Source organism: Taudactylus pleione, unplaced genomic scaffold (genome assembly GCF_031769625.1).
Source record: "Taudactylus pleione unplaced genomic scaffold, aTauple2 ptg000309l, whole genome shotgun sequence".
Lineage (NCBI taxonomy): Eukaryota > Metazoa > Chordata > Amphibia > Anura > Myobatrachidae > Taudactylus > Taudactylus pleione.
In genome coordinates this window covers 10,187,254-10,208,594 of record NW_028284710.1, presented here as the reverse complement: position 1 = coordinate 10,208,594, position 21,341 = coordinate 10,187,254, and the positions used below count along the sequence as shown (strand labels likewise).

Sequence of the window (21,341 nt, the reverse complement as noted above, 5' to 3'; positions counted from 1 at the left end):
AAAACTACCTGATCCTCATGCAAGACAAGGAAATTCGACAAAAATAGGAAAAATATTTGCAAAAATAGGCTCCAAGTTCAGAGACAGGCCGACTGATGCAATAGCCATGAGGAATACAAGTTTCCAGGGCAAAAACTTTAACTCAACAGTCTCCAAAGGCTCAAATGGCAAACGAGAAGGGCAGATAGAACCATGTTCAAGATATCAGGAGGGCAAAAGGGAGACTGAACACGCAAAATGTCCTGCACAAAGGTATGAAACTCTGGAAGAATAACCAACCTACGCTGGAAATAAAGGGACAGCACCGAGACCTGCTCCTTAATAGAACCCAAACGAAGACCAAACTGGAGGAGCAGGAAATGGGAAAGACAAAAAAAAAAGTATGACATGCTTGTTTTTCGCACCATAAAACATATGCCTTCCACATTCTGTGGTAATTCCGAACCGAAACAGGCTTCCAAGCCCAAAACATGGTCTGCAGTACTCTGGAAGAGTATTCTTTATCCCTTAAGAGACTGGCTTCAATAGGCACACCATTAAAGCCAGCTGAGGAAGGTCCTGGTGGTAGAACAGACCTTGTCACAGTAGATCTGGACATAATGCATGACCACCACTTCGAGGATGGCTGCACACCACCTGGAGCCACCAGGATCACCAGTCTGACCTGCACTTTGTTCCGCTTGACTACTCAAGGTCACAGAGGCAAAGAAGGAAAGCAATAATCCAGAGGGAATGTCCTTGGAACAGTAATGGCATCCACCGCAAAGGCAATTAGTTCCTGAGAACGAGCACAAACCTGGAACTTTGCGATAGTTGCGAGATGTTATGAATTCCACCTCCAGCAGACCCCCAGGTCTCCCAATTGTCCACCCCCAGGGATGAACGCAGTGGAGATTGTCGGAATGAACGTATCCGGCCAATTCAGGATACGAGCAGCCTCTGCCACTGCCCTGACACTCCAAGTGCCCCACTGGCGGTTAACATATCACCGCTGTGGCATTTTCAACGGTACAATGACTGGCCTGCCCAGGACAGACTGAGGACTGGACAGAGCAAGGAAAATGTAGACTCATGAGAAGACCAATGGCCCTGCAAGCAAGTTAGGAGCTTTGTTAGGAGATAAAGTGAATGGAGGTAAGGTACCAGCCAATCAGCTCCTAACTGCCATGTTACAAGTTTATTTGATGTATTATTTGAAAACCCTTCAAAAACTACAGGTGTAGCCATGAGTCACCATATCTATCCCCTGGTTAATTGGTCTGAGGATAAAACCATTCAGTAACTTTAGATACTTTTTGACAGTAAAGGTGAGACAATTTTAACTGCATTTCCATGATGTTTACATGCTATAGTAGGAACTTGATTGCAAATGCAAGCTTATATAAAAGAATAAGTCATGCTTTTATTTTACAGGATCTATACAAATTAATGTAGTGTAGCTATAGAGCTGTTCCTCATTTGCAATTTCTCCCTTCCACTGACAAATATTGTTTTTGTTTAACCAGTCCCAAGAGGGTTAGATCATTTTTGAACTTTTAGGCTTGTAATGCAGTAAAGGTTCAGCTGTTTGAAAAATGACAGTTAGGAGCTGATTGGCTGTTACCTTATCTCCGTTCACTTTATCTCCTAACAAAGCTTAGTAAATATCTCTCCCTAAGGGAGAGATATAATAACGTCTCACCCAACACAAACTGCGGGAGCCAGGAGGAGCTCAGGAGTGAGCAGGAGCCGTTGTGCGCCCGCTGGTAACAAATCTCAGCGGGCGCCCGGCAAATGAACAAGGTGGCAGTGCCTCTCCAGCCCAACTGCGCAGGGGTCGGCTGACCGTATCATGCCGGCCATGCTTCCAGAGGGGTTACAGAGGACAGGAGGAGATGTCGTCAATAGCTGGGTCACCAGAGAGTTACCTGGAAGCTGCGATAGAGAAGAATAGCCTCCTCCTATTCATCCTGCTTGGCTGCAGCAAACCACCACGGGGGAGGCAAGGACTGCGTCAAGCTCCTCTGCTGTAGGAGATACTATGTTCATTGAAATCACCACCACAAACTACTCTCTAGGGAGAAAACGGATGGTCTGTGGGTTCTACTTAGAGGAGATCATCAACCAAAATCCCCCCTAAGATGGCATTCTTGGACAACGCATCCGCCGCCACACTCTAGTAGGGTGAAAGTGCAGGCCATCCGTGGGGCCATGCCCTGAAGCTGGGACAGCGAGCAGCACACATCCCCGTCATGCTGATAAAGCCCAGTTACAGAGCCATCGCTCTGCAGCAACGCCGGAATTCAACACACATCCCCCTAAAAATAAGAAAAATTATTACAAACAAAGAAAACCTGATTCTAAAGAAGGGCTGCCAGCAGAGCCCCAGGAAACACAGTCTGGCTCATGGGCAATTAATTAACACTGATGACCAGGGGTTGCAGTGGGGAGGAGCACTGTCTTAAAGTTATACTAGGGGAAGGCTAGTTGTTAGAGGCAAATTGTTACAATGAATCTAAAACCACGCCCACGTTGCTCTGCGGTTTGTGCGACTGGGAACTAGTTTGAACATGTTACCATCAGTGCTCAGCGAAACAACGCTAACGCAGATGTGTTTATGTAATAGGTACCTAAACAAACTCGTTTTTCTTGTTCCAAACTAATATTTCTCACCTAGATTTGAAGTCATATCTTGGTTGGATTGTTAAAGGTATTACAGACCAATAAGGTATTTATTTTCATTGTTATAATCCTGAATTGAAGCACGGAAATTGATTTATGGCCAACTTGGTTATCGGACGTCACTTGAGGCAAGTTGTTACAAAGAAACTTTGAGTTCTGAAGATGAGTGTTTCTGTATAATGTGTGCTAAGAGATACAATCTGTCGAGACCTGGCCAGGAGTGGGTCCGGTGTATTGCATGTAAATGGTGGGCTCATATTGCTTGCATAAGAGGTGATGCAGTAGCATTTACTTGCACTACTTGCGAATCAGAAATCGGCAGTGAAGACGATGAGTAATGTCTGTCATTGTCATCAGACTATATACAGTACCAAATATATGCCAAATGTGATTTTGTGATAAACGTACAAAATTTTCTAATGAACGCTTTTATATTAAGATTTTGTATAATTATTTTATCGGTAACAATTTGCCCCAAACCCATAATAACTTACCCCCGTCGAGGCAGATTGTTACATTCAGCATACACACTGAACGGTATTGTTAAGAATATCGTTCAGTGACAACACCCTCCCTCACCCCCAAACTTGCAGAACCTGATGATATCAGGTTGCCCTGCAAGTATGGGCAATGAAAAATCTCATTAACAATCCACAGGAGCGCGCATCGTTAACGATATTGTGCATACACACTGGACGATTAGGAACAATAACGATATTGTTATCGTCTAGTGTGTATGAGCCTTTATACCCAATATAAACAGAAGAATACTGTTTTGTTTGTAAATTTTTGTTTGTGATTAAGATTTTTGAATTTCTGTATTTTTATAACAAATAGCCCCACCTTCCCCTACTATATTAAGTGCCAGCTCATTCGGATTCTCTGATAACCCATGTTGAGCAGTGTCACCCAGATTGGAAGGAGAAACTTAACTAAGGTGGTGGTCCAAAATTGATACCAATCACATTTTGAAATCATGTTTTTTTTACTTTTGACAGCATGCATATTCCCATCTGGCAACATATTCCTAGTACTCTTGTAAACTGTTTGCATGGAAGCACTTAGCAAAAAATGAAGGGTTGGAATGCACCAAATCGGTCACAGCTGCAAACGATTAAACGAGCTCTGCATCTGCATATTTTGTATTAGTAACACTTATTGCGTCTCTCAGTGGCTTTGCAAACATTCTGTAAGTTATTATATTAGCATAATTTATATAATGAATGCTTCCATTTCATTGCACAATTCAAATGTTTGGTGATTATGGTTCATACAGAGAAGACTATTGTTATGCATATGATATTTATCAAAGATGTTTACTACAATACGGCTACATATAGTTTTATTTAACTGGTAAAACATGGAAACACAATTATGGAACTAAACAGAAACTAAAATTAAGTTCTCCACTGTTTGATCCTCTACTGAAGAGTGAAAATGTTACTGTTAGTCTCTTACACAAAACTTAATTATATTTCACCATGTTCATCTTTTACTAAAATATTTGCTTTCTTCAAGGTCTCCCAGTCATATACCCACACAGTGTCTACTCCTTCTCCAAATATGTCATCCGGGACCCAATGTGGAAATGGAAAACGACAGGCAATAACTCTGGCAGTGACATCTAATTCTATTTGAAGCTTCTGTTCCAACTGAGACATCTAGAGACACACAACAAAGCTTTATTGTTCAAGTCTGAAATACCATTCTTTCTTCAAAGTAGACAAAATAGTGTACAAGTTCAGATTTTATTCTAGAAAAGTTATAGCATTGGACAGATTTCTTTAGCAATTATTTAACTGAATTTTAACATTATTTTTTCACAATATATATATATATATACATACATACATACATACATACACACACACAGATGAATGAAGAACGGCACTGTATACAATTTAGTTGCATAAACAAAGTGAGTTTATCAACAATTAAGTGTATATATATATATATATATATATATATAAACATTTTTGGAGATATCATGGCTCATGCACAGTTGGTTGCAAATTGGAAAGAGCAATGGAATATGCTAATGCTATATAAGTAACTTTTAATAAATAAATGAGTGTAATTTAATGTAAAAAAAAAGTGCTCTCTAAGGTAGTGTTTTGGTCCAACAGTAGTAGCATATGAGTCTGGTTTATGCAAAACCATCATCGTACTGTATATGCACCTGCAGTGTAGCAGCTGCAAAAAAAATGCCCCTTCCCTGACCTGCCTCTCGACTTGTAAGGAAGCACAACTGCCAGAAACTTTTTGTGAGAATGTGAAGTGTGAATTTGTGCAATTGCGCTTACAAACTTGCGTAAGTTCAACATTTCATTATATAATCCATCCATCCTCAAGTACCAGTTTATATGATGTATTATTTGAAAACCCTTTAAAAACTACAGGTGTAGCCATGAGTGATAAAACCATTCAGTAACTTTAGATCCTTTTTGACAGTAACGGTGAGACAGTTAACTGCATTTCCATGATGTTTACATATAAAAGAAAAGCATAAGTCATGCTTTTTACAGGATCTATACAAATGTATATAGTTTATCTATAGAGCTGTTCCTCATTTGCAATTTCTGCCTTCCCCTGACCGCCAAATATTGTTTTTGTTTAACCAGTCCCAAGAGGGTTAGATCATTATTGAACTTTTAGGCTTGTAGGATAGTAAACGTTCAGCTGTACCCACTAGAGATTCTCAAGACACCAATTTGAAAAGGCCACTCAAGATGTCACAAGGTGATTACATAAACGGAAGGTACCAAATATACAGCAACATGTCAGTGTAAATAATCGAAAATTATATTAGCCTTAGATAACTAGCAGTAGCAGAGAATATTAAATCTCTAGATCAGGATTGTCTAATCCTATTTGGGCAAATGTCACATTTAAATATAGTACTCTTTTCAATGGGATGTAATAAAACTTAACTTCCTTTAACAAATATAATATGTAGAATTTACTACAGTAAAAGAGGAATCTGTTTGCAGTTGTGCTGTAAAAAACAACATTTCAAAAAGTCCTTCTGCAGATAGAATGTGTTTACCCATGGAGGGGGGGCTGTGCATTCCATGTAGTAGTTGTGCAAATAGTTTAAGACGGCATTCCTATTCCATACTGTGACAATATCACGCTAGGTGGCAATAGTGGGTCATGTATTCTGTGTGGGGTTGGAGGGATCTGCCCACACAGGATAGAAATAGGAAATGTGACTAGAGGCTGCATTGTGGAAAGAGCTCAGGTGAGGGCTAACGAGGCTGACTAGTCATGCTAGTGGAGGAGACAGTCCAAGTGAGACTGTCGCAGCTATAGAGCCCAGTGTCCAGACCTGCAGTCAGGCATGGAGTACCAGAAGAGAGACTAGGTGTAAAGACCAGGAGGCAGTGTTTATACCTGTAAAAGACAGGACTGAGAATACAAGAGACTGTGTTATATTTGCAGATTAGCTGCCCATGACAGTCAGGGTTCAAGAAGTGAGTTAGCGCCCTGAATGGGGACTAGGTGTTTGTTATTTTTTGTTCATGAATGCTGATAGTTTATTATGCACTATGAATACCCCTTAATCGCTATACCCAAAATGTCGCTATTTAGCGCTACAAGTAAGAAATAATTGCTTTCCAATCCAATTGTGGTTCCAAAACACAAAACGTTATATTGCAATAAAAAGAAAGTTACACGCTTAGATCTAACACAATTAGCTCAAAAAGCAAGTAAATACAAAGGTACAAACCTATACATACGCGTGCGCACTGGCCCAGTATGCAGTATTTCAATCCTGAATCTGCGGTCACCTTCACCCAAGGATATAGAGAAAATGACTGACTACTGCCCCAGCTCACAAGCCTATATTCGGTACAGGTTTCAGAGACAACAAAGGCACAGAATAACAGATGCTCATTGGTTCTTGCTTCAGGTCACTCCGTTCATTGGTTAGTTCATATGGTGTCATCAGAGGTATGGATCAGCTTTCCAACTGCTTCTTTGTGAAGGTTTCCCTCCGAAGAACTAATAAAAAAGACACTACATACAGAGATACATTCTAACCTATAATTCATATCTTGTGAACGTCTGCTGCGATCTCGTTGCCGATAGAACCAAAGATCTGCAAATAAACAGGGGTTTAGAATGGTACCAAACATGACATGTCTAATAGTTCTATACTTTAAATACCATATACATACATTTCACAACCTAATTATATGCTACTAAAACCTCTAATATCACATTTATTGTGAGGGAACCTATTGTGTAGTTTCGCTAGTTTGTGTTCCGCGTATGTGTGGATTCATGCGCACTTCAAAGGTGCGTGAGTATGTGTATGCATGTAAGTCTATGTGTGTGTGTTATGTAATTCAGTGTATTTGTGATGGATTAATATATACATTATCCATTTCTGACATACTTCAACAAGCTGCCCAAACTACAGTAATAGATGTCACAAGCAGCAAGGTTCACTTCCAACCTGGGGAAGATATCCCAGCTGTTTGCTGTTGCCACCCTGTCTGGTAGCTTGTGACAGACTTTTCTCCACTTAATTAGAGCATAGGTGTCAGTTCCTATGAACCAAAACAGCACCAAACAAAAAGGCATACAATTGTTAATGGTCTGCAGGTTCCCGACAATGATTCCCAACCTTGCATTTAGACTGTGTTACATTTTTAATTATTTGTTACAGGCATACTGTATCAGCATGCGGAGTCTCCCAAAACATATGCAAACACCCACAGACATACACACCAAACCTGTTTTCCACACTAAACCTTGTAGTAATATAAATATATATTTGTGCGTATCGTAATTGCGCTGACGCAGAGTAGCGTCCAAGCAATTCGTCATCAGACCATAGATGACTAAATCGTCAGATAATAACTGCAAGCGATCATATCCAATTATCTGACTTCGACAGCCCACCCTTTGATAGTAAACATAAAACTATCATATTCTGATCTTAACCTTTCCAGTCATGCATAAAAAATTATTATTCAATGTTCTAAACGGTATGACACGAGTCGGTCATTGAACCGTTTATAATGCGTTTCAAGAGGGTAGAGCAACCATGGGTAGGATGTGGGATCTCATCGAACCTATAAAGGAAGTCTGGGGAAATGAGACTACATTATCTAGGATGTTTAAAGGAACATTTACAATAATTATTATTATACATGACTTTGCCTGTTCACATATTATCTGTAGGCATATTCAATGTCGGGGTTGTAATGCAATCCTTCACTATATTAGCACATGTGTTAATGTGGGTTGATCATACAGGTGGTAAAAGAGAGAGAATTCAATTTGGAGAGAATCATAACAATATCATTTTCATAGTTCTAAAAAAATAAAAAAAACTTATGATTGTTCTTATTATGGTGTCTTCGCCCAATGGGGTGAGGGCACGCTTCTGGATGATCACGATTATTTCAATCTGTGTCTCGTCCGGTTATCTTCGTCATCTACCAGGAATATCATCTGCCCGCAACTGGGCCTTGTCAGCATCTAGAATAGGAAATTTGAGATATCAGTCCTCTAGAATGTCTCCATCTTTCCTATCCAATCTGACGTCTTCCACCCGATCAATCTGCAGTCTTCAGATATCCTGCTGTTGACTTGATTTGCCTACATGGACGGAAAACAGATTCTTCGAGCGTTAGTAGTTCCCCCCCACTGTGACAATTTAGAATTTTGTCGGCTCCATATTGGAGTTTCCAATAAACACAACTTATTGACATTGACGAGTGTTTACAGACTCAATTTTACCCCGTTTTCTCCACTAGGTGGCAGTCAAGATCCTACAATGCCTTTTCCTTTCTCACTTTTTATGAAAATCTCCAAACAATTATACCTAATCTAGGAAATTCTAAATACACTTTGACCTGTATTCCGATGTTCCGGGGTACTAGAAAGAAATGTTAGTATACATCATACATGTATGTCAATATGTAACTAATTCTTATCTATTCTAGACATACAAACTGTTAATAGATATACCCAGTTCATTTAGCAATAACAGAAAAATATGAGATATGGTAAGAACTTACCCTTGTTATCTCTATTTCTACGAAGTCCATAGGGTTCCACAGGATACCTTGGGGTATAGGTGTGACGTCAGTCGCTGGGCACCATAGAGTTAAGCTTTTCAGCCTCCCAGGATGCACTAGGGTCCCCCTCCTATACCCCGCCCCCGAGCCAAGGCACCTCAGTTAGTTATCAAGCCATAGGCCGGAGGAGGAGAAGGAAGAGAGAGAAAAAAGATCTGGACACATACAAGAATCACATTCTCACCAGAGGGAGACGGAAAACCGGTGACCAGAGCAATGCCCATCTGCAGCACAGGTGCGACAGGGCGGGAGTCCTGTGGAACCCTATGGACTTCGTAGAAATAGAGATAACAAAGGTAAGTTCTTACCATATCTCATATTTTCTACTTCAGGGTCCATAGGGTATTCACAGGATACCTTGGGGATGTCCCAAAGCAGTATCCTTTAAGGGTGGGGACGCTCCTGTGCAGAAAGGAGAATCCGCCGCCCGAAGGAAGCATCCTGAGAGGCGAAGGTGTCAAACCTGTAATACCTCACGAAGGTATGGACAGAGGACCACGCAGCAGCCTTGCAGATCTGAACTGCCGAGGCACCACGTCGAGCTGCCCACGAAGGACCCACAGACCTAGTGGAATGAGCCTTCAGAGAAGGAGGAACCGGTAGGCCTTCATGAAGATAAGCTTCAGAAATAGCCATACGGATCCAGGCTGACAAAGTTTGCTTTGAAGCAGGCCAACCCTTTTTACGGAAGCCATAGAGGACAAACAAAGCGTCCGACTTCCTAAACGAAGAAGTGCGGTCAACATAAGTCCTTAAGGCCCGCACAACATCCAAAGAGGCCTCACCCACGGAAAGACCCGGTGAGTTAAAGGCCGGAACAACGATTTCCTCGTTAACATGAAACTGGGAAACAACTTTGGGAAGAAACTCGGGCCGAGTGCGGAGCACTGCCCTGTTCCCATGAAAAACCAAGAAAGGGGGTCTACAAGAAAGAGCCCCTAACTCAGAAACACATCTGGCCGAAGCAATGGCCAGAAGGAAAACAGTCTTAGCTGTTAGCCATTTAAGATCCACTGAGCCCAGTGGTTCAAACGGCGGTCCTTGGAGAGCCCTCAGGACCACAGCCAAATCCCAAGGTGCCACAGGTGGAACAAAGGGCGGCTGAATGCGCAGAACACCTTGCATAAAGGTGCGCACATCCGGGATTGTAGCAATCCTACGGTGAAACCAGACAGATAGGGCCGAAACCTGTACCTTCAAAGAAGCAAGGCGAAGCCCATGATCTAGTCCCGCTTGCAGGAAGGCGAGAATCCGAGACAGATGAAACTCCCGCAGTGCATAACCTCTTGGTCGACACCACTGGAAGAACGTATGCCACACGCGATGGTATATCCTCGCGGAAGACGGTTTCCGAGCTCGCAACATGGTACGCACCACAGAGCTGGAAAACCCCCGGGACCTCAGCATGGCCGTCTCAACAGCCACGCCGTCAAAGACAGCCGAGTCAGGTCCGGGTGAAGACAAGGACCCTGAGACAGAAGGTCCGGTCGTAGCGGCAACTGCAGAGGACTGTCCACGGACAGACCCTGAAGGTCTGAGAACCAGTGCCGTCTGGGCCACGCGGGAGCTACCAACAGGAGCGTCACTTCTTCCTGTTTGAATTTCCGGATTACCCGTGGAAGAAGGGAGACCGGAGGGAACAGGTATGCGAACCGGAACGTCCACCGGACGGACAGAGCATCCACCAGAGACGCCCCTTCGTCTCTTGTGCGAGACCCGTACACCGACAACTTGTTGTTGTGCCGGGACGCCATGAGGTCGATCTCTGGAAGACCCCACCTGTCCACCAGTAGTTGAAAAATGTCCGGGTGCAGGGACCATTCCCCCGGATGAACGTCCTGGCAACTTAGAAAGTCCGCCTCCCAATTTAGCACTCCCGGGATGAAGACCGCTGATATGGCCGGAAGATTGCGCTCCGCCCAAACCAGGATCCGAGAGACCTCTACGAGAGCCGCCCGACTGCGAGTTCCTCCTTGCCTGTTTATGTAGGCCACGGTGGTAGCGTTGTCCGACTGGACCTGTACCGGGTGACCCTGGAGAAACCGATGTGCCTGCTGGAGAGCATTGAAGACCGCACGGAGTTCCAAGATATTTATTGGAAGCTCCGCTTCTGTCGGCTTCCACCTGCCCTGGAACAAGTGTGGACCCGAAACTGCTCCCCAGCCCCGAAAACTGGCGTCCGTTGTCAACAGGACCCAATTTGGAACCCAGAACTGACGTCCCTTGCTGAGATGGGTCGTCTGTAACCACCAGGCAAGGGACAGGCGAACCTCCGGGGTGAGCACAATCGTCTGGGACTTCAGAGACTGAGGCAGCCCATTCCACTTGGACAGGATCAGGTGCTGCAGAGGTCTGGAGTGAAACTGGGCATATTCCACCATGTCGAACACCGACACCATGGAGCCCAGTAACCTCATCGCCGAGTGTAGGGACACCCGGCGGCTGTGCAGACAACTGCGCACCCTTGACTGTAAGGCAGAGATCTTGTCCTCCGTCACGAAGATCCTTTGCTGTCCCGAGCCCAATAAGGCTCCAAGATGCAGAATCCTCCGAGACGGGATTAGAGTGGACTTCTGCCAGTTGATTAGCCAGCCGTGCCGTTGCAGCAGTGCAATGGTCAGGTCCAAGTGGCGTAACAGGAGCTCTGGAGATCCTGCCACCAATAACAGGTCGTCCAAGTACGGCAACATGCGGACTCCCTGCAGCCGCAGAGAAGCCGCCATGACCGCCATCACCTTGGTGAAAACACGTGGTGCTGTCGCCAGGCCAAAAGGTAACGCCCGAAACTGGAAGTGGTCGCTGCGGATTGCAAACCTGAGGAACTGTTGATGGCGCAAAAGAATAGGGACATGCAGGTAAGCGTCCTGTATGTCCAATGACACCATGTAGTCCCCAGGTTCCAGCGCCAGAATGATGGACCGCAGGGTCTCCATCCGAAACTTCGGAACCCGCAAAGACTTGTTGAGTGCTTTGAGGTTGAGAATCGGACGATACGACCCATTGGGTTTCTGTACCAAAAATAGATTTGAATAGAAACCCTGGCCCCTCTGGGAGAATGGAACAGGTCTGATGGTAGACCCGTGGTGAAGAATCGAGCCGGGGGTCTGTGCCGGAAGGAGAGGGCGTATCCGTGGGAAACCACCTCCAGAACCCAAGTGTCTGTCGTGGCTGACCAACACTGGGCGAACTGCAGCAGGCGGCCTCCCCCCCTGGGATCCCCCAAAGGGAGGCCCGGACCGTCAGGCCGCAGGCTTGTCATCTGGCTTGGGGGCCGGACGTCTGGTACTCCATGCCTGCTTCCGGGGCTTGGCCGATTTCTTAGGGCCAGCCTGTCGAGGAAACGACTGTGGTTTGGGCCTGCCCTGGGCCCTAGATGACTGAAAGGACGATGGTCCAGAACCAGAAGGAGCAGCGGCCGACGGGAGACAAGCCGATTTGGCTGCCGCCAGCGTGGCCACAATCTTATCCAGATCCGGACCGAAGAGAACTTCTCCGGTAAACGGCAACGCCTCCAGACCCTTTTTGGAATCTGCGTCCGCCTTCCAGGATCGCAGCCACAAGGTGCGACGAGCAGCCACCGCTGCTGAAGAAATTCTAGACACCAGAGTACTAATGTCTAGGGCCGCCTCGTTGATATAAGTGGCCGAATCACGGAGATTACCAATCAACTCCGCCTGTTCGGCCGGACAGTCGGAATCAAAAGAAGCCTCTAATGAATCCGCCCAGCGCTCCATCGCTCTGGCAACCCAGCAAATGGCCATAGCCGGCCGCGCTGCCCCCCCGCAAGGGAATAAGCGGACTTCAGGCAGATCTCCACCCTGCGGTCCGTAGCATCCTTAAGGGAGGACATAGATGGCATCAGCAATGTGGCACTACGGACAAGACGGGTCACGTGAGAATCCACCTGTGGAGGGGATTCCCACTTTGCAAAATAATTATCCGTGAACGCATAAGCCACCGCCAGACATCTCTGCGGCTGGTATCTTTTGCCAGGCTGTTTCCACGCCTCCTCTAAATGGTCCACCAACTGACCCAAAAGAGGAAAGACTGTGGCATCGCCCTTCACATCTTTGAAAAAGGCATACTTAGATTTAGCCGCTGGGGGAACTTCGTCCTCAATCACCAAGGCTGTGCGGACCGCCTGAATAAGTCCAGGAATATATACTTTGGACTTAGCATCAGCGTCCTTAGTATGGAGAGGTTCCTGATCGTAAGGATCCAGAATCTCCCCATCATCAGACGTCCCCTCGTCATCCTCATAAGGAGCCGACAGAGACGCCACCGGCCGTTTATGCGGCCGCATCACAGACTCCCCTTGCAACACATCCGACAAGTGCTGTACAGAACTCGTCAGGGAGTTAACCCACGCTGGCTCCTGAGAAACCGGGAGCGGGGAAATAGGGAGACTGTGGGGTACCACAAATTGTCGTGGGAAACCCTGCATGGGTGACGACACCACTGACTGCTGGGATAAACCCATCGGTGTAAACGCGGGCTGCGGAGCTAACTGGCCCACTAAGGCTGTAAGCGCCTGAGCGAAACAAGCCCAGGGCGGCTCCTGTACCGGTGCTGTAACCGTAAGAGGCCGCGCCATGGACAAACACTGCCGGCAAAGGCCCTCCGCGCTACCCTCCCCCTCCGCTAACGGTACTTTACACGTAGTACACTGTAGCCGGAGGGGAAAATCACTTTCGGACATGATGGCACCACGTATGTGACCTCTCTCACCAATTATAACTTAAATAGGCGAGAGACCACCCTGCAGCACCGCACCGCAAGGGCTTAGCAGAAAGAACAGGGACAGTAATAAAGCTGACAGTTTAGAGAAAAGTTACAGGCAGCAGCGCTAGCACAGTCACATACAATGCAAAGAAAATCAATTCCTTCACTAACAGCGCTGATCACTCAACTACGCAGACACAGGGCCTGGTAGGACACAGCGCTGCATACACAGACCTGACCACAGCGGAGGAGAGGTATGTGGGGGGACCCAGACCACGATGCTTCCGTCCAGCGCTTCCAGCAGTGTTCACCATGCGTTCTAGAGAAGATGGCCGCCGAGGAGCAGAGAGGAGGCTGGCCTGGGGGAGGAGCGCTGCCACAGGACCAGTCGGCAGCGTGCAGAGAGGGCTGTGTGCAGCGGGGGAGGCGCCGGCTGTGAGACAGGGAAGGCGCGCTCCCCTGGCATGCATTTAACCCCTGGGACGCCGCAGCGCTACCACTCTGCTGCGGTCCGCTGTCCCAGGGGGTAGTGGAAAGCGCAGGTTGGTCGCCTGGCTCCACGCTGCAGCCAGTCCCCAGGGAGCCCCCTGCCTGGGGACTTAGGACCATGTGACCAGCGGGGACCCACCGCGGGACCCCGCTGCTCACCTTTGTCCCCCTTGGATCCGGCCATGGTCCGGAACATCTGGGGTCACCGCTAGCTGTGACCCCAGATGCTCACCAGCATCCCCGGATCGGTACCGGCGTTCTGGTACCGGCGGGGGTGTAGGGAAGACAGCATGGACGTCAGGACTGACTGTCCATGCTGTAGAACCAGATGTGCAGCCACAGCTGCACTGAAGAAAGCTTCAGGGGCTATTCTAGCCCCCACTCCGACAGGTGCACCCGACTCCGGCCGGGCACCAATCTAAACTGAGGTGCCTTGACTCGGGGGCGGGGTATAGGAGGGGGACCCTAGTGCATCCTGGGAGGCTGAAAAGCTTAACTCTATGGTGCCCAGCGACTGACGTCACACCTATTCCCCAAGGTATCCTGTGGATACCCTATGGACCCTGAAGTAGAAATTATCCTGTGAAACCTGTTTAAATATAAGACCAATTTTGGAACAATCTTAAATGTATTTTTCTCATTGAAAACCCTTAGTAATTACAGACCCTACCACCTCTGAGTCACAAGAGGTAAAACATCAAAATTACAACATGTGTTTTTGAGAAAAATTTACATTCCGGTGAGTTATTGTCACTACAACACAGTACGATCATATGTATATTTTTATGATCTATGACAATCCTCCTGTTCTGGTGGATGAAACCTCCACCCTTTGTTATCCATAATACTTACATCACAATTTAACTAGGTTTTACAGGGATATACATACACAAAGATATCACGTTTGTATCTGCTACCAACAATCACTGGAGATCTCTAAAACCATTCCGTATGAACTGTTACCACTTATAACAGCTTCAGTGTCATTTAACACATACATTATTTCATGAGATATACACCTTATGTTTAGTTATTAATCTTTCCAATATCCTACAAACCAAACCTTGTACATCCATCTTCCAATTCCTATGAATTTGGGCAGGGGTTGCAATACTTACTTATCACCACTATGCAATTTTAGAATCCCCTTCTCTCCGCTATACATTATTATACTTTTACCTATACATAGGTCTTGAGAACAATGGCATATACCGTAAACATTGTTATAAGCATAAAAGTTAAATCCATTATCACCTGTAATCAGAAAACATAAAGACATCTCCTTATGTACTGCAAAAATGACAAACCTAGATTTCCTTACCTCTGCTTTTCATATGATATCTCTACTTCTAAGGAATATCTCATGTCCAACATTACACTTATCGCATTGTTTCCCACTATCTATAATATTACGTATATTGCTATTTACAAATCATATTTCCTCCGGTCATCTATACTTACCACATGACCTGTTTACCTACAGGAAAACAATTATTCAAACATCCTAACATCTGTGGCATCTTATGAAATGATCCATTTTTACCATTTCCTACAGACTTCGTCGACCTGCGGTTCAGTCTTTTTTTCAACCATATTCTGCTTATCAGTATATATAGAACGATTATTACAGGACTATTTGCAAACCTGCCATATGATCCAATTAATCACACCCTGCTTAGCAATACATTACCTGATTCTAAGCTTCACACCAGTGTTACCTATATAACTGTTACAGGATTGAATGAATTGGCTAAACACAAATATCTCCCTTGACGAGTTCCTTATTCTATTTACAGAAATCCATATCTATCTGAGTTATGACTAGTATACAGGGTCAGACTGGGCCATAGGGGTACAAAGAAACCTCCAGTGGTCCCCCAATGCTCCATTCTTACCACATCGCTAAATGCATTACCCATGCAGTCAACTATCAAAGGCATGTCTCTGTAGGAAATAAGATTTAGGGTTAAAACAAAAGAATAGCTTACATAACAACAACAATCGCTTCACCGCTACATCTCAGATATTCTTAAGCATCTTATATCTCTTAACATTGCTAACTTTTCTCTACAGCTTTCTTTTATCCTGTACCCACTTACAGACCTACGACACCGGGTCGTCCTCGCTGCACTATATGTGTATAGCAATCAAAGCTTCCTATGAGTTAACCCTGTCAACTTCCACAGGGTCCATACCTGCCCTTATTTCCTTGACAAGACACATCCAGTAACCTGATCATCTTAAACAATGTACTATGCATATTTCAGCATTCAAATCATACTCAGTTATAACTGCAAGGTAATGTGTGGTTGACATGCGATCTAATACACAGAAAATACAATATAACACATCATATGTCATAACTTACTCAGAACCGAATTTCCTATCCTAACATAAATCTATAAACTGCTGTATTGCAAGTACATGCAAATTCTATACAGAAAACCTAGATCATGTGTACAGCTGTATCCAGCTCCTGTATAAATCATGATTATTCTACCAAACATCATAAAATTTGCAAATTGTAATGTTTGTGACATTATCAGAACACACGACATTGGAACAATCCTGCAATATATATCACATTCTAATATGTAAAAATAATTTTATCATCACTAAAAATATGAATTTCCAGCTACATTCATTTGATTCAAATATATAAAAATTAGTCATATTTGCATTGGCTGCCATTACCTATGAATTCCCCTAGTCCTTTAAAACAAGCATTGTACATGTGTGACTTCAATGCCTAATTTTCACTGCAGATATGCTGCCGGGTGGCCTATATGATATAGGCAGCACAGACAGGGTTAATACAAGATACCTTTGATTACCATTTCTTCAAAAATAGAGAAAAATTAACATAAGTGAGTTTATAATTAGTAATATGAGAATTCAACGCTGGAGTGATATTCTTATTGAGACGGCCACCTTATAACATAAGTTAACATTCTATCTATTGTAATTTAGAATCCCAATTTTTGATAATACTAGATCAAAGTAAATCTCTTATAAACACAACAAAATAATCTACTTTTCAAGGGAAAAAACCTGTTCTTATTAGCATATAGTAACTATTCTGAATTGAATTCCCAATCCCAATATTTACTGTAAACAAAGACATCTTACTTTCCTGAAATGCACACGGATTAATACAGTACATTACAAAATCATGAAACCTGTTTTGAGTCGCGTTCGTGCCACTCAGCCACATGTTTCCCTCGTGCTGCCACAATTTTAAACAGTCATTGTATTTTACACGTGTTTTCAGGGATTTGACTACACATATTCTATGTCTTAAATTATTTAGCACCTCAAAATCGAAACTGCCAATTTTAGGGAAAGGCTACAAACATACCTTCAGTCATCTTAATCCATACATCACAGTACGCAATTGCGTGCGTACCATACTTTGTATGCATTATATGCCTTGCCGATCCTGTCGGCCCTTCCAAAAGCAGCACATCCTCCACCATACCCAGCGTCAGTCTGGTACCCATCTGGGAAAAAGCTAAGCACTTTTCGCTAGTATGTGGACCGGTGGATGAATTAACAGGCTGCGTCAACTCACCTTCACCCGCTGTGTACAACCAACTCGCTAATTGTTAAAGTCAACCTACACAACAAGCAGCAGAATGCAGCCTATACAATATCCTGCCTTCCGGATAGGGAACACACAGTACCACTAACCAATGGGAACACACAGTGCCCCAAACCAAATCCCTTTTCGAGTACTTTCCACTGCTAGCAGTGATTTTCTCCACCACAACTCAGTTCACAAACATGGTCTGCCCCAACCGTGTGGTTCAATCGCAATGCCCAAAGAACCTAACTGATCAATGGATTTTGCGATCACACTGAGAGCCGATTTTACCTCTAGGGAACACACAGTACCCCTAGTAGTAGGGAACACACAGTACCCCTTTCTGCAATACACCTGCTATGTGTACCCTAGGAAACACACAGTACTCCTAGTTCTAGGGAACACACAGTACCCCTAGTAATAGGAAACACACAGTACCCCGATTCTCATCACAAATATACGTTCACTTTCATACACCTTTTGTTTTCTGCGCAGAAAGACTTTTACTTAACCTTGGCAGTTACAAATTAAAGGGGTTAACCAGTTAACCACGCTATGCACATAACAAGACTATTTATCAAAATGACTGTTTAAACCCACGGCAGTATTACCGGATACACTTGTACGCTATTGTGCGACCAGTCACATACACAATAATGCAACTGATACACAAAAGCAAAAAAAAAAATTACGCTATTGTGCGACTAGTCGCATACACAATAATGAGACTAACACACAAAGTGTGAACAGACAATAAAAGAAACAAACCTCTCTCCATCCCCGTTTCATAATCAGCGCCCCTTAAAATCACACAATAAAGGACATTGACTGAACGGTAGCAGGGTTTAGAACACAGTGCGTTCCTGCCTGCTTATGGCGCCTTCCACACTTTAGTGCGTAATCGAGGTCCATTCGCTATCGTGCGAATTGCGGTGGCGTGATATCAGCTGCGAGCCCCCATCTATGAATACCCCTTAATCACTATACCCAAAATGGCGCTATTTAGCTCTACAAGTAAGAAATAATTGCTTTCCAATCCAATTGTGGTTCCAAAACACAGAACGTTATATTGCAAAAAAAAGAAAGTTACACGCTTAGATCTAACACAATTAGCGCAAAAAGCAAGTAAATACAAAAGGTACAAAACTATACATACGAATGCGCACTGGTCCAGTATGCAGTATTTCGATCCTGAATCTGCGGTCACCTTCACCCAAGGATATAGAGAAAATGACTGACTACTGCCCCAGCTCACAAGCCTATATTCGGTACAGGTTTCAGAGACAATAAAGGCACAGAATAACAGATGCTCAGTGGTTCTTGCTTCAGGTCACTCCGTTCATTGGTTAGTTCATATGGTGTCATCAGAGGTATGGATCAGCTTTCCAACTGCTTCTTTGTGTAGGTTTCCCTCCGAAGAACTAATAAAAAAAAGACACTACATACAGAGATACATTCTAACCTATAATTCATATCTTGTGAACGCCTGCTGCGATCTCCTTGCCGATAGAACCAAAGATCTGCAAATAAACAGGGGTTTAGAATGGTACCAAACATGACATGTCTAATAGTTTTATACTTTAAATACCATATACATACATTTCACAACCTAATTATATGCTACTAAAACCTCTAATATCACGTTTAATGTGAAGGAACCTTTTTATAAGTTATTGTATGTGTAAGTGCGAGAATATTGTGCAGTTTCGCTAGTTTGCGTTGTGCGTATGTGTGGGTTCATGTGCACTTCAAAGGTGCGTGAGTATGTGTATGCATGTAAGTCTATGTGTGTGTGTTATGTAATTCAGTGTATTTGTGATGCCTTTATATATTATCCATTTCTGACATACTTCAACAAGCTGCCCAAACTACAGTAAAAGGTGTCACAAGGAGCAAGGTTCACTTCCAAGCAGGGGGAGACCCCCAACTGTTTGCCGTTGCCACCCTGTCTGGTAGCTTGTGACAGGCTTTTCTCCACTTAATTAGAGTATAGGTGTCAGTTCCTATGAACCAAAACAGCACCAAACAAAAAGGCATACAATTGTTAATGATCTGCAGGTTCCCGACAATGATTCCCAACCTTGCATTTAGACTGTGTTACATTTTAATTATTTGTTACAGGCATTCTGTATCAGCATGCGGAGTCTCCCAAAACATATGCAAACACCCACAGACACACACCAAACCTGTTTTCCACACTAAACCTTGTAGTAATATAAATATATATTTGTGCGTATCGGAATTGCGCTGACGCAGGGTAGCGTCCAAGTAATTCGTCATCAGACCATAGACGACTAAATCGTCAGATAATAATTGCAAGCGATCATATCCAATTATCTGACTTCGACAGCACCTACTCACTGAACTCTCTACTGAGCTAATTGCTCCAAATATGTAGCATATGGTGGAGAATGTGGGCACGCATAAGGATCTAAGCAATTAATCTATGCAGAAATAATGGATGCACAACATAATGGAAACTACAAGACAGGACTTACCTGTGTGAAACCCAAGGAGGGGGAGAGTGATGAAGGCCTGTGATGAAATGTGGTGAGAACAGAAAGTTGTCTGCATTTGTGAAAAAGATGATGCAAGTGTGTGGAATCACAGTGTTGGGTGAACACTTTTTCCTTTGGAAAATTGTTTGCAAAGCTGCTAAAGTGTTAAACACATTATTTTACTTTTATCTGGCTGAAAGCATCAAGTGTATACCCTGGCTCATTAAAACAAGGAGTGTTTATTTTGCTGAAGGGAAAAAAAAGTGTTTTAAATCTGCATCATCAAGTTAGGATGTGGGACTGACAGAACAGTGAGAAAGGTGTTCAAGAGATAATGCTTGCCACATGCTGGTAATTACGGTGCCAAATGAAGAAAAATGTTCTGCTGTATTGAAAACACTTTTGAAAACACAATGGGGGGAATTCAATTCAGCGCGATGACGAGTAGCTGCGGGAGGAAGCTCCCACAGCTATTCAATTCAATGCGGTGTGTGCCTTGTCGGGAAGCAGGTAAGTCAGAGAATTCTGGTTCTCGTGACTTAACCTTGGTGTCAAGGCGCGGTAACCGGCATTCTCCAACTAAAGTGCCAGGCGCATGGCTTTGAGCGCCGCGTTAAGCCGGCAAACAGCTGCGTGCCTGGCACTTTTGTCGAATTTCTCCGAAATCCTTTGCTCACCCAAACAGCGTGTTGAATTGAATAGCTGCGGGAGCTCCCTCCCGCAGCTATTCTCCATCGCACTGAATTGAATTCCTGCCATGTGGTATAAGTGAGAACAAAAACTGTTTATGTTGTGTGCCGATAAATATGGAAAATAAAGAAATAGCTCCAGATGCCTGCAAAGGTTCAAGCTGGATAGTCGCAAATCCAAGACTAGAATGTGAAGTCAGTTGTGACTGAAGATTATATCAAATTATATAAACTCCGATGGGATAACCATTGCAGAGACATTTAAATTGCCAAAGCAAAGTAAAACTGGCAGTGTATGTGGTCCGTGTATGGTGCAAGGTACACCAAGAGCGGACTATGTCAGCATGGAAGAATTGACCATATGAACACAGTTATGCCTGAAAGACTGTCATATTATTATGCACAGATAAGTCAGCTGAAGAGAAATTGATACATAAGGAAATTGTTGCACAGTGAATTGTCCTCTTTAGAAAAAAAAAAAAAAACCCTTTAAGCCAGAAGAGAAGAGAGTGCTGGAAATTAAGGTTCTTAAAGAGACAGACCTCCAATTAGCAGGCATGCCTGAATGCCTTGAGGAGGCTGAGGCATTCAAATGTATTACAAA

General features: G+C 44.0%; 1 protein-coding gene across 2 annotated transcripts in view; it reads right to left on the bottom strand.

Annotated features, from left to right (window-relative positions):
• The window catches only part of ATPSCKMT (ATP synthase c subunit lysine N-methyltransferase), a 138,707-nt gene that overhangs the window by 38,049 nt on the left and 79,317 nt on the right, over positions 1–21,341 (bottom strand). For both annotated transcript variants that reach the window (XM_088442349.1, XM_088442350.1), the window contains exon 5: positions 4,201–4,322. In XM_088442349.1, the coding sequence (XP_088298475.1) occupies positions 4,201–4,322 (122 nt within the window). The remainder of the gene's footprint in view (positions 1–4,200; positions 4,323–21,341) is intronic.